The following is a 22,224-nucleotide window of genomic DNA, read 5'->3' on the forward strand; positions in this document are numbered from 1 at the left end:
ATTATGATATTGGCTGATCTGTTTACAATACCCTTCCTAATAATCCCCAGCATAGCATTGGCCTTCTTTATTGCAGTCACACACTGTCTCGACATTTTCAGTGAGTTATCTACTACAACTCCAAGATCTCTCTCTTGATCTGTCTCTGCCAGTTCAGACCCCATCAACGTGTATTTATAGTTAGGATTTTTGGCTCCAATGTGCATCACCTTGCACTTGGCCACATTGAACCCCATTTGCCATGTTGACGCCCACTCGCCCAACTTTGACAGATCCCTTTGGAGTGCCTCACAATCCTCACTGGTTTTCACCACCCTGAACAACTTCGTATCATCCGCAAATTTAGCCACTTCACTGCTTACTCCCAACTCCAAATCATTAATGAACAAGTTAAAAAGCAGTGGACCAAGTACTGATCCCTGTGGTACCCCACTGCTTACACCCCTCCACTGGGAGAACTGCCCATTTATACTCACTCTCTGTTTTCTATTAATTAGCCAGTTTTTGATCCATAAAAGGACTTGTCCTTTTATCCCATGATTTTTGAGCTTGCTTAGGAGCCTTTGATGAGGAACTTTATCAAAAGCTTTCTGGAAGTCAAGGTAAACAATATCTATTGGATCCCCCTTGTCCACATGTTTGTTCACCCCCTCAAAGAACATTAACAGGTTAGTGAGACAAGATCTTCCCTTACAGAACCCATGTTGAGTCTGCCTCAATAGGTTTTGTTCATCTATGTGCCTACTAATTCTTTCCTTAATAATGGTTTCCACCAATTTACCCGGTATCGACGTCAGACTGACTGGCCTGTAATTTCCCGGATCTCCTCTGGAACCCTTTTTAAAGATGGGAGTGACATTAGCTACCTTCCAGTCCTCAGGAATGGAGGCTGATTTTAAGGAGAGATTACATATTTTTGTCAGGAGATCCACAAGTTCACAATTGAGTTCTTTCAGAACTCTTGGATGTATGCCATCTGGGCCTGGTGATTTATCAGTTTTTAAGTTGTTTATCAGTTTTAGGACCTCCTCTCTCGTCACCTCAATCTGACTCAGGTCTTTCAACACCCCTCCCGAACTCAGCGGCTCTGGAGTGGGCAAGCACCTCTCATCTTCCACAGTGAAGACGGAGGCAAAAAATGCATTTAGCTTCTCAGCCATTTCCCTATCATCCTTCAGTACTCCTTTTACCCCTTGGTCATCCAAGGGCCCCACTGCCTCCCTGGCTGGTTTCCTGTTTCTAATGTATTTGAAGAAAGTTTTATTGTTGGTCTTTACATTTTTTGCTATATGCTCCTCATATTCCCTTTTTGCATGCCTGACCACAGACTTGCATTTTATTTGCCATAGCCTGTGTTCTGTTTTATCAGCCTCACTGTGACTAGCTTTCCACCGCTTAAAGGAATCCTTTTTACCTTTTACAGCTTCCATTACTTTGTTTGTTAACCATGTAGGCTTTTTCTTATACCTGTTTGTGCCTTTCCTAACCTGCGGAATATATTTTATTTGAGCTTCTAGAATTGTAGTTTTAAACAGTTTCCAAGCTTCCCCAATGGTTTTGACCCTTTCTACTTTTCCCTTCAGTTTCCTCCCCACATGTCCCCTCATATCAGAAAAATTACCCCTTTTAAAGTTAAAAGTGGTTGTGTGAGTCTTTTTGGCCAATTCCCTATTTGTACAAATGTTGAACTCAACAACATTATGATCACTGTTCCCAAGCGGTGCAATCACTTTTACATCTCTCACCAGGTCTTGAGTGTTACTTAGGACCAAATCAAGGATCGCCTCTCCCCTGGTAGGTTCCATGACCATCTGCTCCATAGCACAGTCATTTAGAGTGTCTAGAAACTCAATCTCTTTCTCTCGACTAGAACACATATTGACCCAATCAATGTGTGGGTAGTTAAAATCACCTATTACGACACAGTGTTTTTGTCTAGCTGCTATCTTTAATTCATTCATCATTTTATAATCCTCCTCTATCTTTTGATCCGGTGGGCGATAACAAACTCCCAGTGTTAAGTTTCCTTTTGGCCCCCCTATTTCAACCCACAGAACTTCAAGAAGCGAATCCAATTCTCTTAGCCTCTCGATCTTTCTGGACTTTATACCCTCTCTGACATACAGAGCCACCCCACCTCCAACCCTTCCCCCCCTATCCTTCCGATATAATATATAACCGGGAATCACCGTATCCCACTGATTTTCCTCATCCCACCAAGTTTCTGAAATACCCACAATGTCTATTTTTCCCTCTGACACCAAGCACTCCAACTCCCCGATTTTACCTCGGACACTTCGAGCATTTGTATAGAAACAGCTGTAATTTCCCATACTGGTTAAGCCTGCCACCTTCCTCTTGCAATCTCGAGACCTTGTCAGGCAGTCCATGTCACTAGCCATGGTCTCAGTGGACAATTTCAATCCACCTCCCTGTAGAAAAGCAACAGGTACCCCCTCATCTCTCTGAGATGAGCCAACCCGAACCAGAGACTTTTCATCTCCTGTCGGCTTTCCCCCAATATTCAGTTTAAAAACTGCTCTGCCACCTTTTTGATTTTAAGCGCCAGCAGCCTGGTTCCTTCTCGGGACAAGTGGAGACCGTCTCGCCTGTACAGCTCCCTCTTGTTCCAAAAAGAATCCCAGTGCCTAACAAACCTGAACCCTTCCCCTCTACACCATCGTCTCATCCACGCATTGAGACTCCTGATCTGTGCCTGTCTCTCCGGCCCTGCGCGTGGAACAGGTAGCACTTCTGAGAAGGCTACCTTGGAGGTCCTGGCCTTGAGTTTCCTGCCCAGCAGCCTAAATTTCTCCTCCAGGACCTCACGACTGCATTTCCCCACATCGTTGGTGCCGACATGCACCACGACCACTGGCTCCTCCCCAGCACTATCTACCAGCCTATCTAAAACACGCGTAATGTCCGCTACCTTTGCACCAGGCAGGCAAGTCACCATACGGTCAGTACGCGGGTTCGCCACCCAGCTGTCTACCTGCCTAAGGATCGAATCACCCACTACCAAGAGCCCCCCTCCCACCCTGCCCAGGGATGGTTCCTTGGTGCAAAAGGAGTCACTCTTCAACCTTTCAGGCGGAAGCTCTGCTTAACGACATAAATGAACCCATTATTTAAGAAGGATTTTCTTGCATATACCTTCAGTCCTGCAGGGAGGATCCTTGTCCTGTGTTGGGAGCTGCTGCCAAAGTGACTTTTATAAAACCTGCACAACCAATGAGATCTCCAGGGGCCGGTGAGAAGCCCTGCTGGGCAAAACCCTCACCTGGCCCTGCCCTTTTCCTTAAAACAGTTCGGCAGGTGCCAGGAAAAGTGTTGGCGTACCGCCCTGGGCAACATGTTGGGGACCCCTGCTTAAAACCATTTCTCAGCAAATAAAGCTGCAGCCTTACCGGTAATGCAGAACAAATCGGCAAGCCACTGCTCCGAGGAGTAAAATTATTGTCAAGTACAGTTTGAATTTTTCATATTCATCTTTGTAGGCGAACCTGGAACACACAGATGAGGTCAGGATAAACACCAAGCCTAGCTTGTGGAGATGACTCAACCAACACCCCAGTGCCGCCACCTCCTCTAGGGTTGCCAAGTCGAAAATCGTCGGGAGCGGGGGACTCCCGTCCGGCATCCTATGCGCGCGCATAGAGTTTCCCCCTCGGATGGTCGTGGGCCTGCCCCCAGCGTGCCCAGCGTCTTAACGTCACTTCCTGGTGACGCGCACGCCAGGGTGGGGTTCCCCCCGGGGCCCGATCCGCCGGTGGCGGGGAACGTGCCTCTGGGGCGGGGGTTCCCCGCCCCCCAGGGGGACTTGGCAGCCCTAACCTCCTCTCCTCTTCCAGAGTTGCAAAGTGCCTCCACTGATGCCTGGACAAAGGTTCCCTCAGGAGCCCAACTCACAGTCAGAAGGATACACAGACGCTCAACCAGAACAGGGATGCCGCCCCTCCCAATCACCCCGTAACCCGAGCCCCTGAGCGTTTTTGTGCCCCTTGCGTCAACCACCTACTGGGCAGCCCCACTTCCTCCCCGCAGATAACTTGAGTCGAACCAGAGAAGAGAAATCACTTACTTGGCCTGATTACTTAGCAACGTTACATTCACATTTCCCAAGACCAGATTCAAGTACAAACTGTAAGGAGAAACAGCAGCACATGGTCAGACTCACACAGCGGCGGCTTAGACTTCCACTCAACACATTTGGAAACACAACAGTTACGCAACTGCAGAGGAGGCTGCCTCGACTCTGTGGCAGGACAAAGAAATTTCTCACAAGGAGCAGAGAATTGTTTTGATGGCAAAACAAACTGTTCGGGGGAAATTCTTTCTAATGTTTTGTTGACAGGTTGGCACAAAGGAACTTGCTGACATACAGACTCATGAGTATATATCTCAGCCTGACAAAAGATCCTTGAAAGACTTTATGATCCTATTTCGGCCTGCCTGTGAATTACAATAATTTATCTGACAAGGCCCGGTTTTGCTTGCCTGTTGGAGGCAAAGTAGGTAGTTGCCCAACACATCTTGTTTTCGGCACCTGCCTCTCTGCGCGCTCTCTCTCTCAGGCACTTTCTAAAACTTGTAATAAGTAACGTGTGGTTTTAACACTTCTAGTTGCAGTTTTAATTAATATTGCTTATCAGTGATTAGAAACCACTAGGCCAAGATTTTTGCAGGATATTTTTTTTCAAACAACTTTGAATCTTGTTATCTTGCTGCTCGGTTTACTAGAAGCACTCCTGCAATTAGATTAGGTGAGAGGACATACTGTTTGTTCACTTTAACACAGAAATAGTACTTATATTTAATTCAGAGGACGGACCTTTTCCCAGAAGCGTGCTGTCTTTTGTTCCTGCTTAAAGACAAGCACATCTGAGATTCAGCAACGCTTTCTTGAATTTTGTGGGTGTCAGTGAGGTCCAACCCTTCCCCCCATTTCTCAAAAACTATTGGGGTGTACTTTTTCTGGTGCCAAGAGATCTAACCCCTTCATTTTCTCTCTTTGCCACCTTTTCCATCATGAGAAATATACCGTATTTTTTGGACCATAAGACTCACTTTTTCTTCCAAAAAAAGTGGGAGGAAAAGTGAGTGCGTCTTATGGACCGAAGGTTCAGAATATTTTTTCCCCTGTTTTCCTCCTTTAAAAACTAGGTGCGTCTTAAGGTCAGGTGCGTCTTATGGTCCGAAAAATACGTAATCTCATGCACACACCCCCAAGAATATGTATAACCAGGGGTCATTTCGTAGAAAAAGAGGTGCAGGAGCTCATTAGCATAACTCATTAGCATAACTCATTTGCATATGCCACACCCTCTGACATCACCAGAAGTGTGTCAGAAGGCAACACCCACTGCTCAGGCTCCACTGGACTGTTTTGGATTGCTAGCTATTGGGGGGAGGGAATGTGCAGATCTGTCCTCACAGAGGAGGGAGAGCTTGTACCTGAAGGCAGGCCGGGGGGGGGGCCCTCTACAACTTACCTGGTTGCTTCTTGCTCCTCATGGCCCGACTGAGGGCTGCTGGGAGCAGGGGGCGGGGCTTGTTCCATGTGCCCGCCCCCTGAGCTCCATACTGCCGGAGCTCCGCTCCTGTGCACTCCCGCAGGAAATGACCCCTGTGTATAACTGCATCCAAGGGTATGTGAAATGGTAATTTCATCCACCCATCCAACCAACTCGTAAATTCTTCCCTAATTTAACCCAGCTATAGACTCCCCCCATCAGCAAGAGACAGGGTGCCGGGTCTCCCATGGCCACCAGTGGGGAATAGGGGAGAGGTAGGATTGCCAGATCCAGGTTGGGAAACTCCTGGAGATTTGGGGGCTGAGCCTGGGGAGGACAGGGACCTGAGTGGGGTACAATGCCAGAGAGTCCACCTTCCAAAGCAGCCATTTTCTCCAGGGGAAACTGATCTCTGTAGGCCAGAGATAAGCTGCAATTCCAGGGGATCCCCGAGTCCCACCTGCAGGCTGGCATCCCTAGGAACAGATTTAACTTCCAGCTTGGGCCCACTTTCTCAGACTCTTAAATTTCTCCCACATATCCCACTTAGGAGCTGTCAGGCCAGATACAAGAAAGCCAGTTTGGTGTAGTGGTTAAGTGCGCGGACTCTAATCTGGGAGAACCGGGTTTGATTCCCCACTCCTCCACTTGCATCTGGCTGGATGACCTAGGGCAAGCCATAGCTCTTCAAGAGCTGTTCTTGAAAAAGAGCAGTTTCTGTCAGAGCTCTCTCAGCCCCACCTGCCTCACAGGGTGTCTGTTGTGGGGAGGGGAAGGGAAAGGAGTTTGTAAGCCGCTCTGAGACTCCCTTGGGTAGTGAAGGGCGGGGTGTAAATCCAATCTCTTCTTCTTAATGCACATACACCTAGGAACGCCATTTGTAGGTGTGCGCCACACACATGCATGTAGTGAGAATAACTTTTCCTGCAAGGTGTAGTGCCCCCCCCCCCAACAGCTCCTAAGCCAAAGGCGCGTGGAAGCCTACTGAGCGCATTACTACCCGAGGACTCACATCTTGGATTAAGTGGATAGGAATGCCTAACTATTATCTGGAAGGCCCCAGGTTCGAATCCCCACTCATGCCACGGAAGGCTTGCTGGGTGACCTTAGGCCAGTCACTCTCTCTCAGCCTAACCTACCTCACAGGGTTGTTGTGAGGATAAAACGGAGAAGAGGATAATGATGTAAGCCGCTTTGGGTGCTCACTGGGGAGAAAGGCGGGGTATAAACGAGTTAAATAAATAAAAATAAATAATTTTTTTAAATGTCCAAGAGCTGGGCTGGAGACCGTCTCCTCAAGCCACTGCATCTCTGTGGAAACCCATCGGCATCATGTCCACTGAGACCTGCTCAGACTAAGCAGCAACTTTTCATCCTCTCAAGGAGAGACACGCAGGATCTGGGCCTTCTAGGCAGGACCTAGGCTAGACAGCCACCTGCTGGTTCTGTGAACTTAGGCACATCAGGAGAGGGAGGGCAGGAAGGGTTGCCTCAGTGCTTAGTTCTTGTGGCCTTTTCTTACACGCCCAGGGAAATGCCGATCACCACTTTGGGGTCAGGAAGGAATTGTTCTCCAGGCCAGTTTGGCCGGGGATCCTGGAAGGTGTTTTTGGCCATCTTCTGGGCATGAAGCAAGGGTTACTGGGTGTGTGAGTGTGTGGGGGGGGAGGTATTGGTGAATTTCCTGCCTTGTGCAGGGGGTTGGACTAGATGGCCCCTGGAGGTGCCTTCCGACTCTATGATTCTATGCATGCAGCTTTACCACCACCAGAGCAATCAAAACCATCTTCTATCAAGAATGTGCTTGAATATGAGCCCTTGAGGCGTCTCCCCCACCTCCTCTTCCCTTGGGGCTTCTAAGAATAACTTCCCCAGATCGCTCCCCGGTGGCATCACCGCACCATGACTAAAGTGGGAAACTATGTGCCCGAGAGACACTGCCAGCCTATGTGCCCCTTCTGGACAATGCGGGCTTCTGGCAAACATTTGCTCTCAGCTAAGAGAACAACAGTCCCCAGGGAAGCGCAAGCAGCAGGTTCCAATAACAAGAGTAAAAAGGCATTTATCTCAAGGGGGTTCCCTCTGGGTAACAGACACGGTGAACGACGACTTACAGACCCTGTCTACGCCCAGGGGTGGCTCGTTAAAGGAAACACGTACCCGTTTTTCTTTGGCAGGTAAGCTTCCATGTCGAAGAAGACATTGTGCCGCTCTTTGATCTGGCTGTTGATTTGCTCAACGAGTTCCGATTCTTCCTGGCTACAGTTGCGTTTACATCTGTGAAGTTGGGAGGGAGGCGGACGTGTATTGAAAGCAAATTCTAGCACTGCATTCAGCTAAGGCAGAAAACCCTGAACTTCATCCTCTCGTGCTCGGCAGGATTTCTGTGCGGAGGCGATGCATTTTAACCCAGGGTCACCAAAGGAACTGGCTGACGGCCAACATAGAACGAACAAAAAAAAACCCCTTCCTCGCACAATATATGAGCTTGGGAAGCTGCCTTATATTTATATTTACACCCTTGGTCCATCAAGGTCAGACCCGCTGACTGGTAGCAGCTCTCCAAGGACTTGGGTAGAAGTTTTTCACACCACCTACTATCGACCGTGTAACTGGAGATGCCGGGGATTGAACCTGAGACCTTCTGCATGCAAAGCAGAGGCTCTGTCAGTGAGCCACAGCCTCAGCCACATAACTGGCTTATGGAACTCACTGATGCAGTGATGGACGTTGAGCAATTTTAGGAAGGATACACCAGTTTGGTGTGTTTAAGTGCACGGACTCTAATCTGGGAGAACCGGGTTTGATTCCCCACTCCTCCACTCGCAGCTGGATGACCTTGGGCAAACCATAGTTCTGGCACAGCTGTTCTAGAAAAAGAGCAGTTTCTGTCAGAGCTCTCTCAGCCCCACCTACCTCCCAGGATGTCTGTTGCGGGGAGGGGAAGGGAAAGAAGACTGTAAGCCACTCTGACACTCTGACTGAAGGGCGGGGTATAAATCCAATCTCTTCTGCTTAATTATACACACTAATAGTGGCATTGAAGGGGAGGAGAAAGAAACCAGTCCCTGGTTCAACCACCCTGATTCCTCAAATTCAGAATGACTACGAATCGACAGGCAAAGCACTGGATCCCATGGACCTCTTCAGCTAACAGCAGCATTTTCCCCAGTGTGAGGAGCCTGCCTCCACTGCCCAAAAAGTACCGCTGCTAGCAGAACAAATTCACAGCCTCCAGTCTGAGCCTTTAACATGCACTGGGCACAATAAACAGTCTGGTCCCCGTGCAACAAAGTCCCGGAGCTCTCCAGACGACACCTTCGGACTTAAGGTCCCACGACACTTCTGCTCTCCGTCCTGCGGTTTGGAGTGCAGAGAATTAGACAGCGGCCTTAATAGCAAGTCAGACACCTGGCCCGTCACAGGCTGTATTTTTCTGACTGGCAGCTGTGGAGAATCCTGCCTTCCGGGCAGAATTCTGAAGATTTTTGACCTTCTTTGGCTCTTTTTATGACAGAACGGAGACCTTTTGGATCAGGAAGGGGGGTGCGCTGGACCATCCCCGATAAGACACAGGACCCAGCTGGTCTATTGTTTTTTAATATTTGATCGTTGGCCGCCTTGAGGGCCTTATTTGGGTGGGAAAGCAGCACAGAAGTGCCTTAAGGAAAATAAACAAAACCCCACGGAGCAAGCTGCCGCGCCCCCCCCCCACGTACCTTTGAAAACTGCACTGCAAGTCCCGTAAGCCCCTCTTCTGCTTCTGTATAGCACTGCTGCAGGCCGACTGCAAGCTGTTCAGCTCTTCTAGCTTCTGTCTGTAGATTTTGTGCGTTTCCTACCGGAACAAAAGGAAGCACGTGGATTGAAGCGTCAAAGACCCAGAAGATTACCCTGCGGCGGTATGCATGTGAAATGGGCACGGGTCTTCGATTATAAATGGCGCTCTAAACGAACAGCCTCGACGCGGAGCTGGGTTCGGGTACAGGCTCAGCAACGGCTGACTAAATGGAACCTCCACATTCCCAGCTGGAATTCAGCGGCAGACTCTGCCTCCCTGCCCTGCCTGCATTATTATTTATTAAGTCTGCTTCTGACCTCCCTGTCCTGCTGGTAGGACTTCTGGGAGCATCCGGCTGGCCAACACAGGAAAACTGAGGTCTTCATGTGCAACCTATAAGTAACTTTCCCTATTCATCCCGCAGCACCTCCGACCAATGCCCCCTCTAAGCTGTAGAGTCTTGCCAGCAAAAATTCTACTTTGAGAGCTACTGGCATTAAAGTCGTGAGCAAGCGATTTGGCTACTGCATAAATTAGTTTGCTCTCTGGAGCCCTCCTTCCTGAGCTAAGACAAAAATGTGTGAGCCGGAGGCTAAAAAACTGTGGGCTACCTCACACTAAATCAGAGGGAACACTGCCTCCGACCCCCATTACAATATCCCAATCTTGCATTTCATTCACCAGTTAAATTTGGGTGCATAGCCGTGTTGGTTTGAAGCAGCAGAAAGAAGTCTGAGTCCAGTGGTTCCTTTAAGACCAACAGAGTTTTATTCAAGGTATGATCTTTCGTGTGCAGGCCCACTTCTTCTGATACACTGAAACGGAACTTGCTAGTCCATACGTATAGGAAGAAGGTAAGCAGCAAATCAGCATACAGCATAATGAAGATGTTTGACAGATGCAGGGACCAAACTGGAATAACAAGCTCGGTTTATATGGGCGCACCGTTCCCTGACGAAGGGAAGTTTGACTCGCACAAGCTGAGAAATCTTGTTGGACCCTTAGGTGCTACTGGATTCGAATCCAGCTCACTTGCTTTGAAGTCGAGTATTGACATTACAGTGCTTTGTATAACATGGAGAAAGCTGGGGATGGTTTTCCACCCTTCCGCCCTGTATTCCCAAATGTGCCTCCTTCCAACCAGAAATAAATGGGAGCTCCCACCACCACCACCACCACAGGATACCCACGGCTGCCCTTTGAACCATGCCTGCTCGGCAGGGCAAGAGACGCCTGGCAGAGAATCTTGAATGGAAGGACAAGGAGCCAATTACTTAATAAAAGCCTACATTAAACATTAACAGAAGCCCTTTCCCCCTGACGCTTCACAAACAGCAGTCTCCATTGTTTGCACTTGCATTAGAAAGAAAGCCAGCTTCCAAGTTTAAAAAATAAGGGCGTTCTCAGCTGTATCCCCTCTAAGCTGAGTTTAGTGTGAGCTAGCTCACAGTTTTTTAGCCTCCGGCTCACACATTTTTGTCTTAGCTCAGGAAGGATGGCTCCAGAGCAAACTAATTTATGTTCTTATAAGCATGGACAGCTTCAAGAGGGAATTGGATAACCATATGGAGCAGAGGTCCATCAGTGGCTATTAGCCGAAAGGTATAGATAGGAACTCTCAGGCTGGGGCAAGTGATGCTCTGTATTCTTGGTGCTTGGGGGGGCAACAGTGGGAAGGCTTCTAGTGTCCTGGCCCCACTGCTGGACCTCCTGATGGCACCTGGTATTTCTGGCCACTGTGTGACAGAATGTTGGACTAGATGGTCCATTGGCCTGATCCAATATTGGCTTCTCTTATGTTCTCTTATGTAGCCAAACGCTTGTTCACAACTTTAATGCCAGTAGCTCACAAAGTAGAATTTTTGCTCACAAGACTCCACGGCTTAGAGGGAGCATTGGTTCTCAGGTAACCCAACCCCCACATCACTGCGGCTCCACACCGGCCCGAGACTGACCATTTAATGCTCAAGGACTGAGTGTCTCCGCTACATGAAAACAGAGCAGGCGATTGCTGAAATACCCAAAGTCCATCAAGAAATAAATGTTTAATTGGGAAACTTACTCATTATCAAAAGGTCATGCGTTCAAGAGAGGGACTGTTCTCGGCCGAGAGATGGGACTACATTATCTCAACGGAAAGTATGTCCTCGCAGCAGCGTGGGGCCTCCCGAGATGGAGGAGCAGCCCACTTAGGAGCGGAATTTATTTACCTAATTCTTTGTAGCCCGCCTTAGCCCGCCTTTCCCCCCCAACGGAGACCCAAAGCGCCTTATCTTTCAACACACAACAAACCTTTATTGGCATAACAGCAGTGGCCTCGGTTCAGGGATACAGGAAGGGGGGGAGACCCCAAACAGTTAATGAAGGACTCATTCTGACAGAAAAGGCTTCTCCTCCTAAATGCACAATACAGGAGGTTTGCCACCGCTTTGATGAGATCAACCCTGTTTGAGGCTAGAAGGTTCACAGTCTTACTTTCCTCAGATTTGCCCTCCAGGGATCGCAGTACAGGACCGAGGTGATAGGCACGTAAATCCTGGTAAAGTCTACAAGACAGAAGTACACGGTCCATTCCTTCAATCTCCTTTAGCCCACATGGGCATAGCCTATCAGAGAAAGGTGTTTTTTTAAAAAAATCTCCCATATAGCATAGCTGAGGGAAGCACGTTAAAACGGGCCAGTGTGAACACCCTTCTAATGTGGGGATCAATCAAACAAGAGAAATGCTCTGCAAGCGGCACGTTAAAAGAGATCCCCCGATAAATTGGGGAGCAAGGCCCAGTGGCAAGACAGCGGCTTATTTCATTCTCCTCTCATTCGTTTTATCCTCACCTCAACCCTATGAGGTAGGTCAGGAAGAGAGAGCGGGACTGCCGACCACATTTACAAGCCGGGATAACCTTCCCGGGGAAAAGTGCCATCGGTAGCGGAATGGATCAAGTCCAGTATTCTTTCTTTGGACCCTCTGCTTGTTCTCTGCTGGCCGTTCCAAAGCAGACTTCTCAGAGCCAGTTTGGTGTCGTGGTTAGGAGCGCGGACTCTAATCTCGGAGAACCGGGTTTGGTTCCCCACTCCTCCACATGCAGCTGCTGGTGTGACCTTGGGTCACTCACAAGTTCTTTCAGAGCTGTTCTCTCAAGGGCAGTTCTGGAGAGAGCTCTCTCAGCCCCGCCTACCTCCCAGGGTGTCTGTTGTGAGGATGGGGATGGATAGGAGTTTGTAAGCCGCTCTGAGACTCCTTCAGGTAGTGAAGGGCAGGGTATAAATCCAATCTCTTCTCTTCTTCTTCTTCAAGAGAGAAGCAAATTTGTTGTGTGGGATTCCCAAGTTTCCACTATCTTATTGTGGAAGGGGGCATGTGTGTGTTTTAAACAACCACATGGAGATGCCCAGAATCTACCCTTCCCTCCTCCAGCAAGCTGACAGGCTGCGGCTCAGTGGAAGAACCTCTGCTTGGCATGTAGAAGGTCCCAGGTTCAATCCCCACCATCACCAGTTAGAAGGAACCACCCGAGACCCTGGAGAGCGGCTGCCAGTCTGAGTAGACAATACTGACCCTGAAGGACCAACGGTCTGACTCAGTATCAGGCAGCTTCATGTGCTTAGCTAAGTAATACCAGAATCCATCTGTGCTTCCATGGAAAGCAAGGGGGGGGGGGTCTGCTTGGCTGGCCATGGAAGAACAGGAAAAATGGATCCTCAAATCTGCTCCAAGGGGTTCGAAAGCACCACTTTTCTCATACTCAGTCTGGGCTTCGATGCCAAATCCGTCCGCAAGCCGACGTTTGTTGTGCCAGTTAATGTGGTGCTTTAGATGCACCTCTCTGCAAACGCCAGGAGTCACAGATGATCCGGCATCTTCACACCAGACAAGGAACCCCTCACAAAATCCAGTACCGTCTTAAAGGGCCCACAAGATTTCCAGGGTGTAAACTTTTATGAGTCCTTCGCCAGACAGCCTCTGCGGGACCCAAATCTTGCGCGCCATGCGTTCCTCAGTACAGGAAGCCAGTGCAGCAAAGTGCCTCTAATGCCACACTAGCCCTGGGTTCAAATCCTCCCTCTCTCGTGACATTTTGCTGGGTGTCCTTGGCCCTGTTGCCTTCTGTTAGCCTTGCCTACCTCGGAGGGTTGTGGTGAGGACAGAACGAGGAAAGAGGATTGTTCACCCACTTCCTGAGGAAGGGCTGGTCAGACAGACACCCAAGAAATAACTAGCCAGTCTGGGGAGAACGGCAGAGGCTGAACACGCCTCCAAGCCGAGCACGCCAGCCCTGCAGAACCAGCTTCCCTCTCCCGTCACCAGCAAGTGGCTACTTCGGGAGTGTCCTCCTAGCCCTGCACTTCCAAGATGTAAATATAAATTCTATATTAAATTCCACCCCTGCCCCAAGAACAACCCCTTGGCGCTCCTCTGGCGCCTACGCGGCTCGTTCCCGGCACCAGCAAAACAATTTCCTTCACCAGTCAGTTCACCTGAATTTTTATCCCCGTTTCCTACTCACTCCTTGCTGCCAGAGGCTGTCGTGACGGCCACAGGAATAAACAGCTTTAGAAGGGGATTAGGTAGATTCATGGAGGATAAGAACTATCAGTGGCTACTAACCATGGTGACAGAGGGGAACCTCCATGTCCAGAGGCACTATGCCTCTGAATCCCAGAGCCAGGAGGCAACTTCAGGGGAAGCCCTCATAAGAAGAGCCCTGCCGGATCACACCAGTGGTCCCTCTAGTCCAGCATCCTGTCTCACACAGGGGCCAACCAGTTCCTCTGAAGGGCCAGCTACAGGACAGAGAGACCGAGGCCTTCCCCTGATGTTGCCTCCCGGCTCTGGGATTCGGAAGATTGGTGCTTCTGAATGTGGAGGTTCCCCTCTATCACCATGGCTAGTAGTCTATCCAATCCCCTTTTAAAGCTGTCTATTCCTGATGTTAGGAGCTGCGGTGGCTCAAGTGGTTAAGACGCTGAACTGCAGGCTGTGGAAGGTCAGTAGTTCAGCAGTTTGAGACCCGGGTGCCGCATGATGGAGTGAGCTCCCATCTCTAGTTCCAGCTCCTGCCAACCTAGCAGTTCGAAAGCAAGTAATTGCAAGTAGATAAATAGGTACCACTTCGGTGGGAAGGTAACAGCATTCCGTGCGCCTTGGTGTTTAGTCATGCCGGCCACATGACCACGGAAACGTCTTCGGACAGCGCTGGCTCTTCGGCTTTGAAACAGAGATGAGCACCGCAACCCTAGAGTCGGATTCGACTGGCTTTCGAGCAAGGGAACCTTTTTTTTATTCCCGATGTTGGGAAAGATTGAAGGTAAAAGAAGGGGCTGGCAAAGGCTGAGATGGTTAGACAGTGTTACCGATGCAACGAACATTAAATTAAGCAAACTCTGGAGCACGACTGAAGACAGGAGGACCTGGCGTGATGTGGTCCATGGGGTGGTGAAGAGCTGAGCTTGACTATGCAACTGAACAACAACAACAAAATTCCTGTGGCCATCACTACATCCTCTGGCAGCAAATTCCATTTTAATCACCCTATGTAAAGTAGTATTTCATTTTTTCCATCCTGAACCTACTGCCCATCAGTTTCATTGAATGTCCTGAAGTTTTGGGAGAAAAAAATTCTCTTTGTCAGCTTTCTCCACCCCATGCATAATTTCATAAATCTCTGTCATGTCATCTCTTTTCTAAACTGAACAGACTCTTCAGCCTTTCCTCACAGGGAAGGTGCTCCCACCCCCTAAACATCTTGGTTGCCCTCCTCTGTACTTTCTCCAGCTCTCCCTCAGCCGCTACACCCTGCTGTTGGTCGTCCAGAGGAACCAGCTGGCCACTGTGTGAGACAGGAGGCTGGACTAGATGGACCCTCACTGATCTGATCCAGCAGGGCTCTTCTTAGGTTCTTCTCAGGGGAAGGCCTCGGCCTCTCTGCCCTGTTGTCGGCCCTTCAGAGGAACTGGTTGGCCACTGTGTGAAACAGGAGGCTGGACTAGATGGACCCTCACTGATCTGATCCAGCAGGGCTCTTCTTAGGTTCTTCTCAGGGGAAGGCCTCGGCCTCTCTGCCCTGTTGTCGGCCCTTCAGAGGAACTGGTTGGCCACTGTGTGAAACAGGAGGCTGGACTAGATGGACCCTCACTGATCTGATCCAGCAGGGCTCTTCTTAGGTTCTTCTCAGGGGAAGGCCTCGGCCTCTCTGCCCTGTTGTCGGCCCTTCAGAGGAACTGGTTGGCCACTGTGTGAAACAGGAGGCTGGACTAGATGGACCCTCACTGATCTGATCCAGCAGGGCTCTTCTTATTCCGGTGTCCTCCTCACAGCTCACCTCCATACTGCATCTTCTACATCTGCGTGTATGCTGATTTTTAGCAGTTGCTGGTTCCGAATTCAGCTGACAGGCTCTGGTGTTGCAATTTTAAATTATCACATATACAGATAATCCGAAATTGTGTTTTTGATGGTTTCATGTTGCTGGCCCCATTAGTAGGGTGGCCAACCTCCAGGCGGGGCCCGGAGAGCTCCCACTTTTACCAGTGCTCTCCCGATGCCAGATCAGTTCCCCTGGAGGAAACGGCTGCTTTAGCGGGTGGACTGCAGGGCACTGTGCCGTGCTAAGCTCGCTTCCCTCCCCGAGCCCTGCCAGTTTCCAGGCTCCACCCCCAAATCCTCCAGGTATTTCTCATCCCAGGGGTGGCAACCCTACCCATTAAGGCAAGCTCTGAAGAGTCCGGCTTAGGAACCTTTTAAATAGACCTGGATTTTGCAGCTTGCACAGAACACGCAGAACCGATGTGTCTGCCGACTTCACGACCCGGCATAATTCTGCTGGTGACGCGAAGGGGCTAAGCGGAACTACGCAATCCGCCCTCCTCCCCCATCACACCTGCAGGGAACACATCCCTCACCTTACGCAAAGGGGCCCCCGGCGGACTTTGCTTTGCAAGCAGAAAAAATCGGCAGAAAAGCAGCCAAGGCCAAAAGAAGGCGAACACAATCCAAGCAGTGACCCCCCAGAGAAGAGTTCCTTCACTTTCTTGCCAACCTCCCCCCTCCCCCCCCCCACACATCTCCCCCAGCTTCAGCTCTGAGGCACAGCTGGCCCATCCAGCAATGTACAAAGATCACCCACAAAGATCACCCATCCGCTAGGAATCCTCAGCAAAAGCAGCACAGCGGCCACGGCCACTTCGAATTCGTCTGTGTTGTTTTGCCCTCTATTTGAACTTTGACAGACTTGTGTTAAAACAGGAGTGCGGTCCAAGAGGCACAACTAAATGGCTTTACAGTAACCCAACACCCTGGGTTGCATCTGTGTGCTGTGATCAGAACTGCAACGGGAAACCTAACCAGGGCTGAATGCTGCAATTCTGCAGAAGCTCAGGAAAGCTGTCAAATCCAGCCGAGGGAAGGTTATCGAAGTTTATAGCTAGGAAAACTCTTAATGAGACTTGAAGAGAGTTATAGCCCAAAGCTGTTCAAACCCTCCTGGTTGTCACCTGTCCCAAGACGCAGAAAACAGGGCACAGTATTCTTAGTAACTCAGCTTGCAGAAGGACTACGCTGGTGTCCTACAGCCCACATAAGAGACTTGGGAGCATCAAGTACCAAACTATACTATGAAGCAGCCGTACAACACTACTAGACTGTCTAGCTAATGGAAAGGCCAGACTTAAAAGGCTCCGTAGAAAGACCCCATACCTACATTTCAGTTTGGCTGATGGCAGCGACAGACAGCTACAATCCGGGCTGGCGCCCCTTCCCCCTCCTTCCCAGTTCAGTTCCATTGTTCATAGGAAGCGGGGAGGGCAGTTGAGAAACTCACAACAGCCGTCTGTGAATTGTTTTATTTAAACGGACTATTATTGAACTGCTTTGCTTTGATGTGTTTTATCCTGATGTAAATTATTCCTATTGGTCATTGCTCAGAGCCCTGAGTGTTCAGGGATAGAGCAATTCACAAATCAAAATTATAATTAAGATAAATGAAACGCCACAGAAGTCTCCCTTTGGATGTCCCTCCCCTGGCAGGGTCTTCCAGATCCAAAGTTTTCTCTTCATCACCACACCAGATCGCATAGTAAATATCCTTGTACTTTGCCCCTCTGGATCAAATCTAACCTGACCACTTGGGTTACTATCAGGGCTTTTTTTGTAGAAAAAGCTCAGCAGCAACTCATTAGTATAATAGGCCCCACCCAACAGCAGTAACTCATTAGCATATTAGGCCACACCCCATGTTACCAGAAGTGTGCTCATCCAGCCACACCCACCTTCTGCTTCTTATTCTGTTTACCTTGTTTGTTGTCAAAACCCCGGGCTTTTTTGTAGCAGGAACTCCTTTGCATGTTAGGCCACACACCCCTAATGTAGCCAATCCTAATGAGTTCCTGCTGTTGGGTGTGGCCTGTTATGCTAATGAGTCCCTGCTGGGCGTGGTCAACTTGGGAGCCAGCTGGAACTCCGTTCCTGTGCGTTCCTGCCCAAAAATAGCCCTGGTTACTATAGAATAGCAATCTGCACTCAATTGTGGCTTTCTTAAGGTTTGGGGTTGTTGTTTTTTTTGCCACAAACGAATCCTAGGGACCGAGCCAAATGCGGAATTCAGATCCATAAAAGCAATGTATAACTTTCCCCTAGTATAGCGAGTATAGTTTTCGGCTAACTGGTGTAGAATGATACGGTGGTATATGGCTGCTGCTCCCTGCACAAAGACTGCTTACTTCATGCCTATTCAGAGTATACCTAGTCAGCTAACTTATAATACAAGTAGGATGTGTATAGTTTACCGATTACTGGTAGCAAACTAATTGGCCTCTACTTACTTGGGTCCATCTTGAATACAGGAACAATGAGAGCATGCTTCCATGTCTCCGGTATTTTACCCATCACCACAGGGTATGGGACTGACGGAGGCTTAGACTGTCTCCGTCTCAGTCCCCAGCAAATCTGACCTTTCTGCAGGGTTTGGCAAAGGGATCCTTCACCAGAGATCATAAAGCCGAACAGCATAGGGTTGGTGACTGGACAGATCTGTTCTCACCAAAGCAGAAATCCAGAACTTAATACACTCTTCTAGTTCTGATACTTGGAAGAAATATTATCTACAACCTGCAAGGAGATATCATCATTCATAATGGCTTCTTCGTCGCTCGGAAGCCTTATCCAAACACACTGTTATTGATATGAAGGGTTTTCTTCCCATGAAAGCGTGGGAAGCAGATTTCAGTCTGAGGGTCAGGAGAGTTCCTGGGTCGTCTCATCCCATCCCTTAAAACGGGGATGTATAAACATGGAGGAACAAGCCACTACATGAACAAACTACTGGTGCGTTAAGCATACAACACAGTCAGGTTCTGAATTACACTTGAGGAACTGAGAGGAAAATGAAGTGGTCTTGCTACTTCCAGGCCTGGCAGTCACCTGTTTCCCCAGGGCGGGTGGGGTATAAATCAAATAAATAAATAAAAGTATAAAAAGAAATGGAACAGGCTACCCTTTGCCCCTCACATTTTTACAAAATCCCTTCTCTTGTCTAAGAATCCCCAAACCTCTCCAAGAGTTTCTCTTATTCAGGCTAAAGCCCAGACTGTGGATTAACAGAAATTAAAAGGGTTTCCACTTTTACAGAATCACCTTAAGAAATCTGTGGGAAATCACAGCACTTGAAAACTTCTCAACTGCAAAGCATGCTAGAAAGATGTATCCTCTGCTGCTTGCTTCAGAAGGTGGCTTCCTTTATCGTATACTCTGAATCATCGCCACCTGCCCTTTCAAGAAGATCGTCTACATATCTTCAAGCGGGTAGCCCTGTTGGTCTGAAGCAACTGAACAAAATTTGAGTCCAGTGGCACCTTTTAAGACCAACCATGTTTAATTTTGGGTATGAGATTTCATATGCAAGCACATATCTGATGAAGTGTGCATGCATATAGAAAGCTTACACCCAGAATTAAACTTTGTTGGTCTTAAAGGTGCCACTGGACTCAAACTTTGTTCTGTCTAAATATCTGTTTCAGATCTCTGCTGTTATCTTTCCTCATCAGATCTGAATTTCATATAATCACGTCCACCCACTCCCACCAGCTGGTAAAACTGGAGCTCTAGTCCACCAAAGATTACACTGAATAAAACGATGCTAGTCTTAAAGCCTCTACAAGATTCCTTTTATTTCTGGTCCGCTGCATTTCTGCTATTATGACTTTTCTCAAAAGACTCGATTGCAGATACATTTAAATCTTCACCATTCCCCTCCCAGGTTAATAATATTGTCCTCAACACCGGTCCATTTAAACTCCATTGAATTTTTGTTTTGGATTCTTTTAAACAGACTGCAGATCAGCAGCTTAAAACTAAAGCATCACACACACACACACAAGGGATCTCAGGGACTCAGCGCCTGCTGGTGCCACAACACCCCTGTGAATTTTTCAGATGCCACAAGGTTCTTGGGGCCGTGGTAACAGACGCACCCAGCTCTCCTCCTGCACACCAAAGCGTGACCGGGGCCAATGTTCATAGGTTACAAAGAGGTAACGAACACGAAGCTCCTTCTCCCGGGGAAGTGCCCTAATAAAAGCTCAATATTACTATTAGTTATTGCCACATCTAACACGCTCCGCTGCAGGGCCTGGAAATGCCAGAGAGGGAGGGAGATGCCGAAACCTGAGCCCGTCTCCTTGGCCAAAGGTCTCTCAGCGCTTTGCCGTGACCTTGCCCCCTGCAGCAGGGAACCCACCGTCTGGCCCTGACCTGTTCCCCATAGGGACGCCTGAAGCATCTCCCGGCTGCAAGTCAGAGTTGCCAACCTCCCAGATCACACACATACATCATGCATTTATTTACTTAATCAAAACCCGGTCCCACTCCCCCTGGGCTGTCCGGCACTGTCCCCTACCGCGGCCTCCCTCACCCCCTCCCTAAACTGCCCTCTCCCAGGCTGGAGCCTCAAAATCTCCAAGTATTTCCGGACCTGGATCTGGCAGCCTTGGCAGGTAGGGCCAGGGCCCTGCCGAAAGGAGAGCCAGACAGAGCGGGGGAGGAGATGCTGCCCCAGGTGTTTGGGCACCCCGAGCCGGCCCCCCCCCCCCCCCCCCAAGGCACCACACCAGGGGGAGGGAGGAGGTCTCCCCCCGCCCGGCCCCAGGATCCCTCGCAAGGCGGCCGAGGATGCTGCCGCGCCCCCGTGCAAAGCAACGCCACATCCGACTCGTCTGGCTCGGGAAGTGTGATGTCTGGACGCGAGCAATCTTTCACAGGGAGCAACCCCGAGACTGCGCGCGGCGCCCCCGGCCGCTGTTGCGCCCGATCCACAGCGCCGCGTGTCAGCGCCCCTTCCCCGCCCAAGGGCGAAACCGGAGGCGCACCCCCTCCTGCAGCCAGCAGGGCCAACCCTCCCGCGGGAGCCCCGCCGCCTCTTCTTGCGCTTTCGTCCCAACCTCTCCCCCCCCCCACCCCCGATCTACCCCCAGCTCCATCTCTGCGCCGCAGCCGGCGACGCACAAAGAGCGGGCGGGACGCAGCGCAGCCCCCCTGCAAAAACAACAACCCCAACCCCTGCTGCTGCCGCCGCCCCGGCGAGGGCTGTCTCCGCAGGGCCCGGCGCGCCTACCTGGAGCTGCTGGAATTCCTCCTCCAGCTCCCGCCAGTCGCCCCGACACTTCTCCAAGGGCGGCCCCATGCCGGCTCAGCGCGAGCCCCCAGCCGGTCCCGGGCCCACGTGCGCGCCCGGCGTCATCAGCCCCCTTCCCCAAAAAAAAGGGATTTGGGGGACCGGAGCCAGCGAGCGACCCTCCAAGCGGGAGGCTCAGAGGAGGCGCCCTGGGCCGGCAGCCGTCCCCGAGGCAGCCCGGGGAGCGCGCATCCCGCTGGACACCGAGTCCCGCGCACGGGCCTTCCCGACGCGCAGCCCTCCCCCGACGAGATGGGGAGATAGTTATTAATATGATGAGGCTGCCGGGCGAAGGGGCCCACTGCGCGCGCGCGCACACACACACCTCCCCCCCCCTCCCCGGTGCCATCGCCTCTCCTTTGCCATTGGCCGGAGCCGAGGCCAGGCCTCCCTTAGGCCCCGCCCGCCTCCTCCTCCCCTCCTCTCCGCCGAGAGCTCTCGGGAGTTAACCCTTCGTGGAGTGTGTGTGTGTGATGTGGAGGAGCCTTGCAAGCGGTGGCCTCCTCGGCAGCGGGCGAGACGCGACCCCTAACAGGCGTGCCGACGCTTTTCTAAAATGGTGCAAAAAAAAACCCCTGGATAATAGCGTGCGTGTGTTTCTAAGACAAGGCAGGACCAGGAGGGCCGGCCTCCTTCTGGGATTATTCCACCCTGGATCCAGGGCCGGCTCTCTCACTAGGCGAACTAGGCGATTGCCTAGAGCCCGTAGGGGCACCAAATTGCACCCGCCCCGTACTCTGGGAGTTTCTTGATTATTTGTATTTTTCATTCTTCCTAAAATGCATTTATTTTTGAAAATTGGTGGGCGCAGGGGGGGGGGGTCCTTGCCTAGGGGGCAAAATAAGCTGGAGCCGGCCCTGCCTGGATCCAGTTTTATTGCTGCAGAAGCAGCAGGCTAAGGCGGCAGAGAAGGCTTCCCGCCAGCTCAGCCTAGTCTGTAAAGGGCCCCCCTCCTTGCCTCAACAAGGCTGACCTGGACGCTGGGGTCCATCCACCCCCAGGGTGACACCCAGGCTAGACTACTGTCACGCACTGTGCCTTGGGCTCCCCTCGAAACCAAATCGGAAACATCAATGTTCCCGAGGAGTCTTGCGAGCAAAAATTCTACTTCGTGAGCTACTAGCGTTAAAGTTGTGAGCGAGCAATTTGACTGCTGCATAAATCGGTTTGCTCTGGAGCCCTCCCTTCCCGAGCTAAGACAAAAATGTGTGAGCCAGAGGCTAAAAAACTGTGAGCGGGCTCACACTAACTCAGCTTAGAGGGA

General features: G+C 50.4%; 1 protein-coding gene across 1 annotated transcript in view; it reads right to left on the reverse strand.

The window, feature by feature from the left end:
* The window catches only part of TMEM120B (transmembrane protein 120B), a 35,635-nt gene extending 14,405 nt beyond the window's left edge, over positions 1–21,230 (reverse strand). Inside the window, exons 1-5 of the mRNA XM_015417661.1 lie at positions 20,901–21,230; positions 9,236–9,354; positions 7,677–7,793; positions 4,085–4,144; positions 3,411–3,506 (exon numbers count right to left, since the gene is read on the reverse strand). Of these exons, the coding sequence (XP_015273147.1) occupies positions 3,411–3,506; positions 4,085–4,144; positions 7,677–7,793; positions 9,236–9,354; positions 20,901–20,969 (461 nt within the window). The 5' untranslated portion in view covers positions 20,970–21,230. The remainder of the gene's footprint in view (positions 1–3,410; positions 3,507–4,084; positions 4,145–7,676; positions 7,794–9,235; positions 9,355–20,900) is intronic.
* Positions 21,231–22,224: the final 994 nt, after the last annotated feature.

Source organism: Gekko japonicus, unplaced genomic scaffold, assembly GCF_001447785.1.
Source record: "Gekko japonicus isolate JY-2015 unplaced genomic scaffold, Gekko_japonicus_V1.1 scaffold64, whole genome shotgun sequence".
Classification (NCBI taxonomy): domain Eukaryota; kingdom Metazoa; phylum Chordata; class Lepidosauria; order Squamata; family Gekkonidae; genus Gekko; species Gekko japonicus.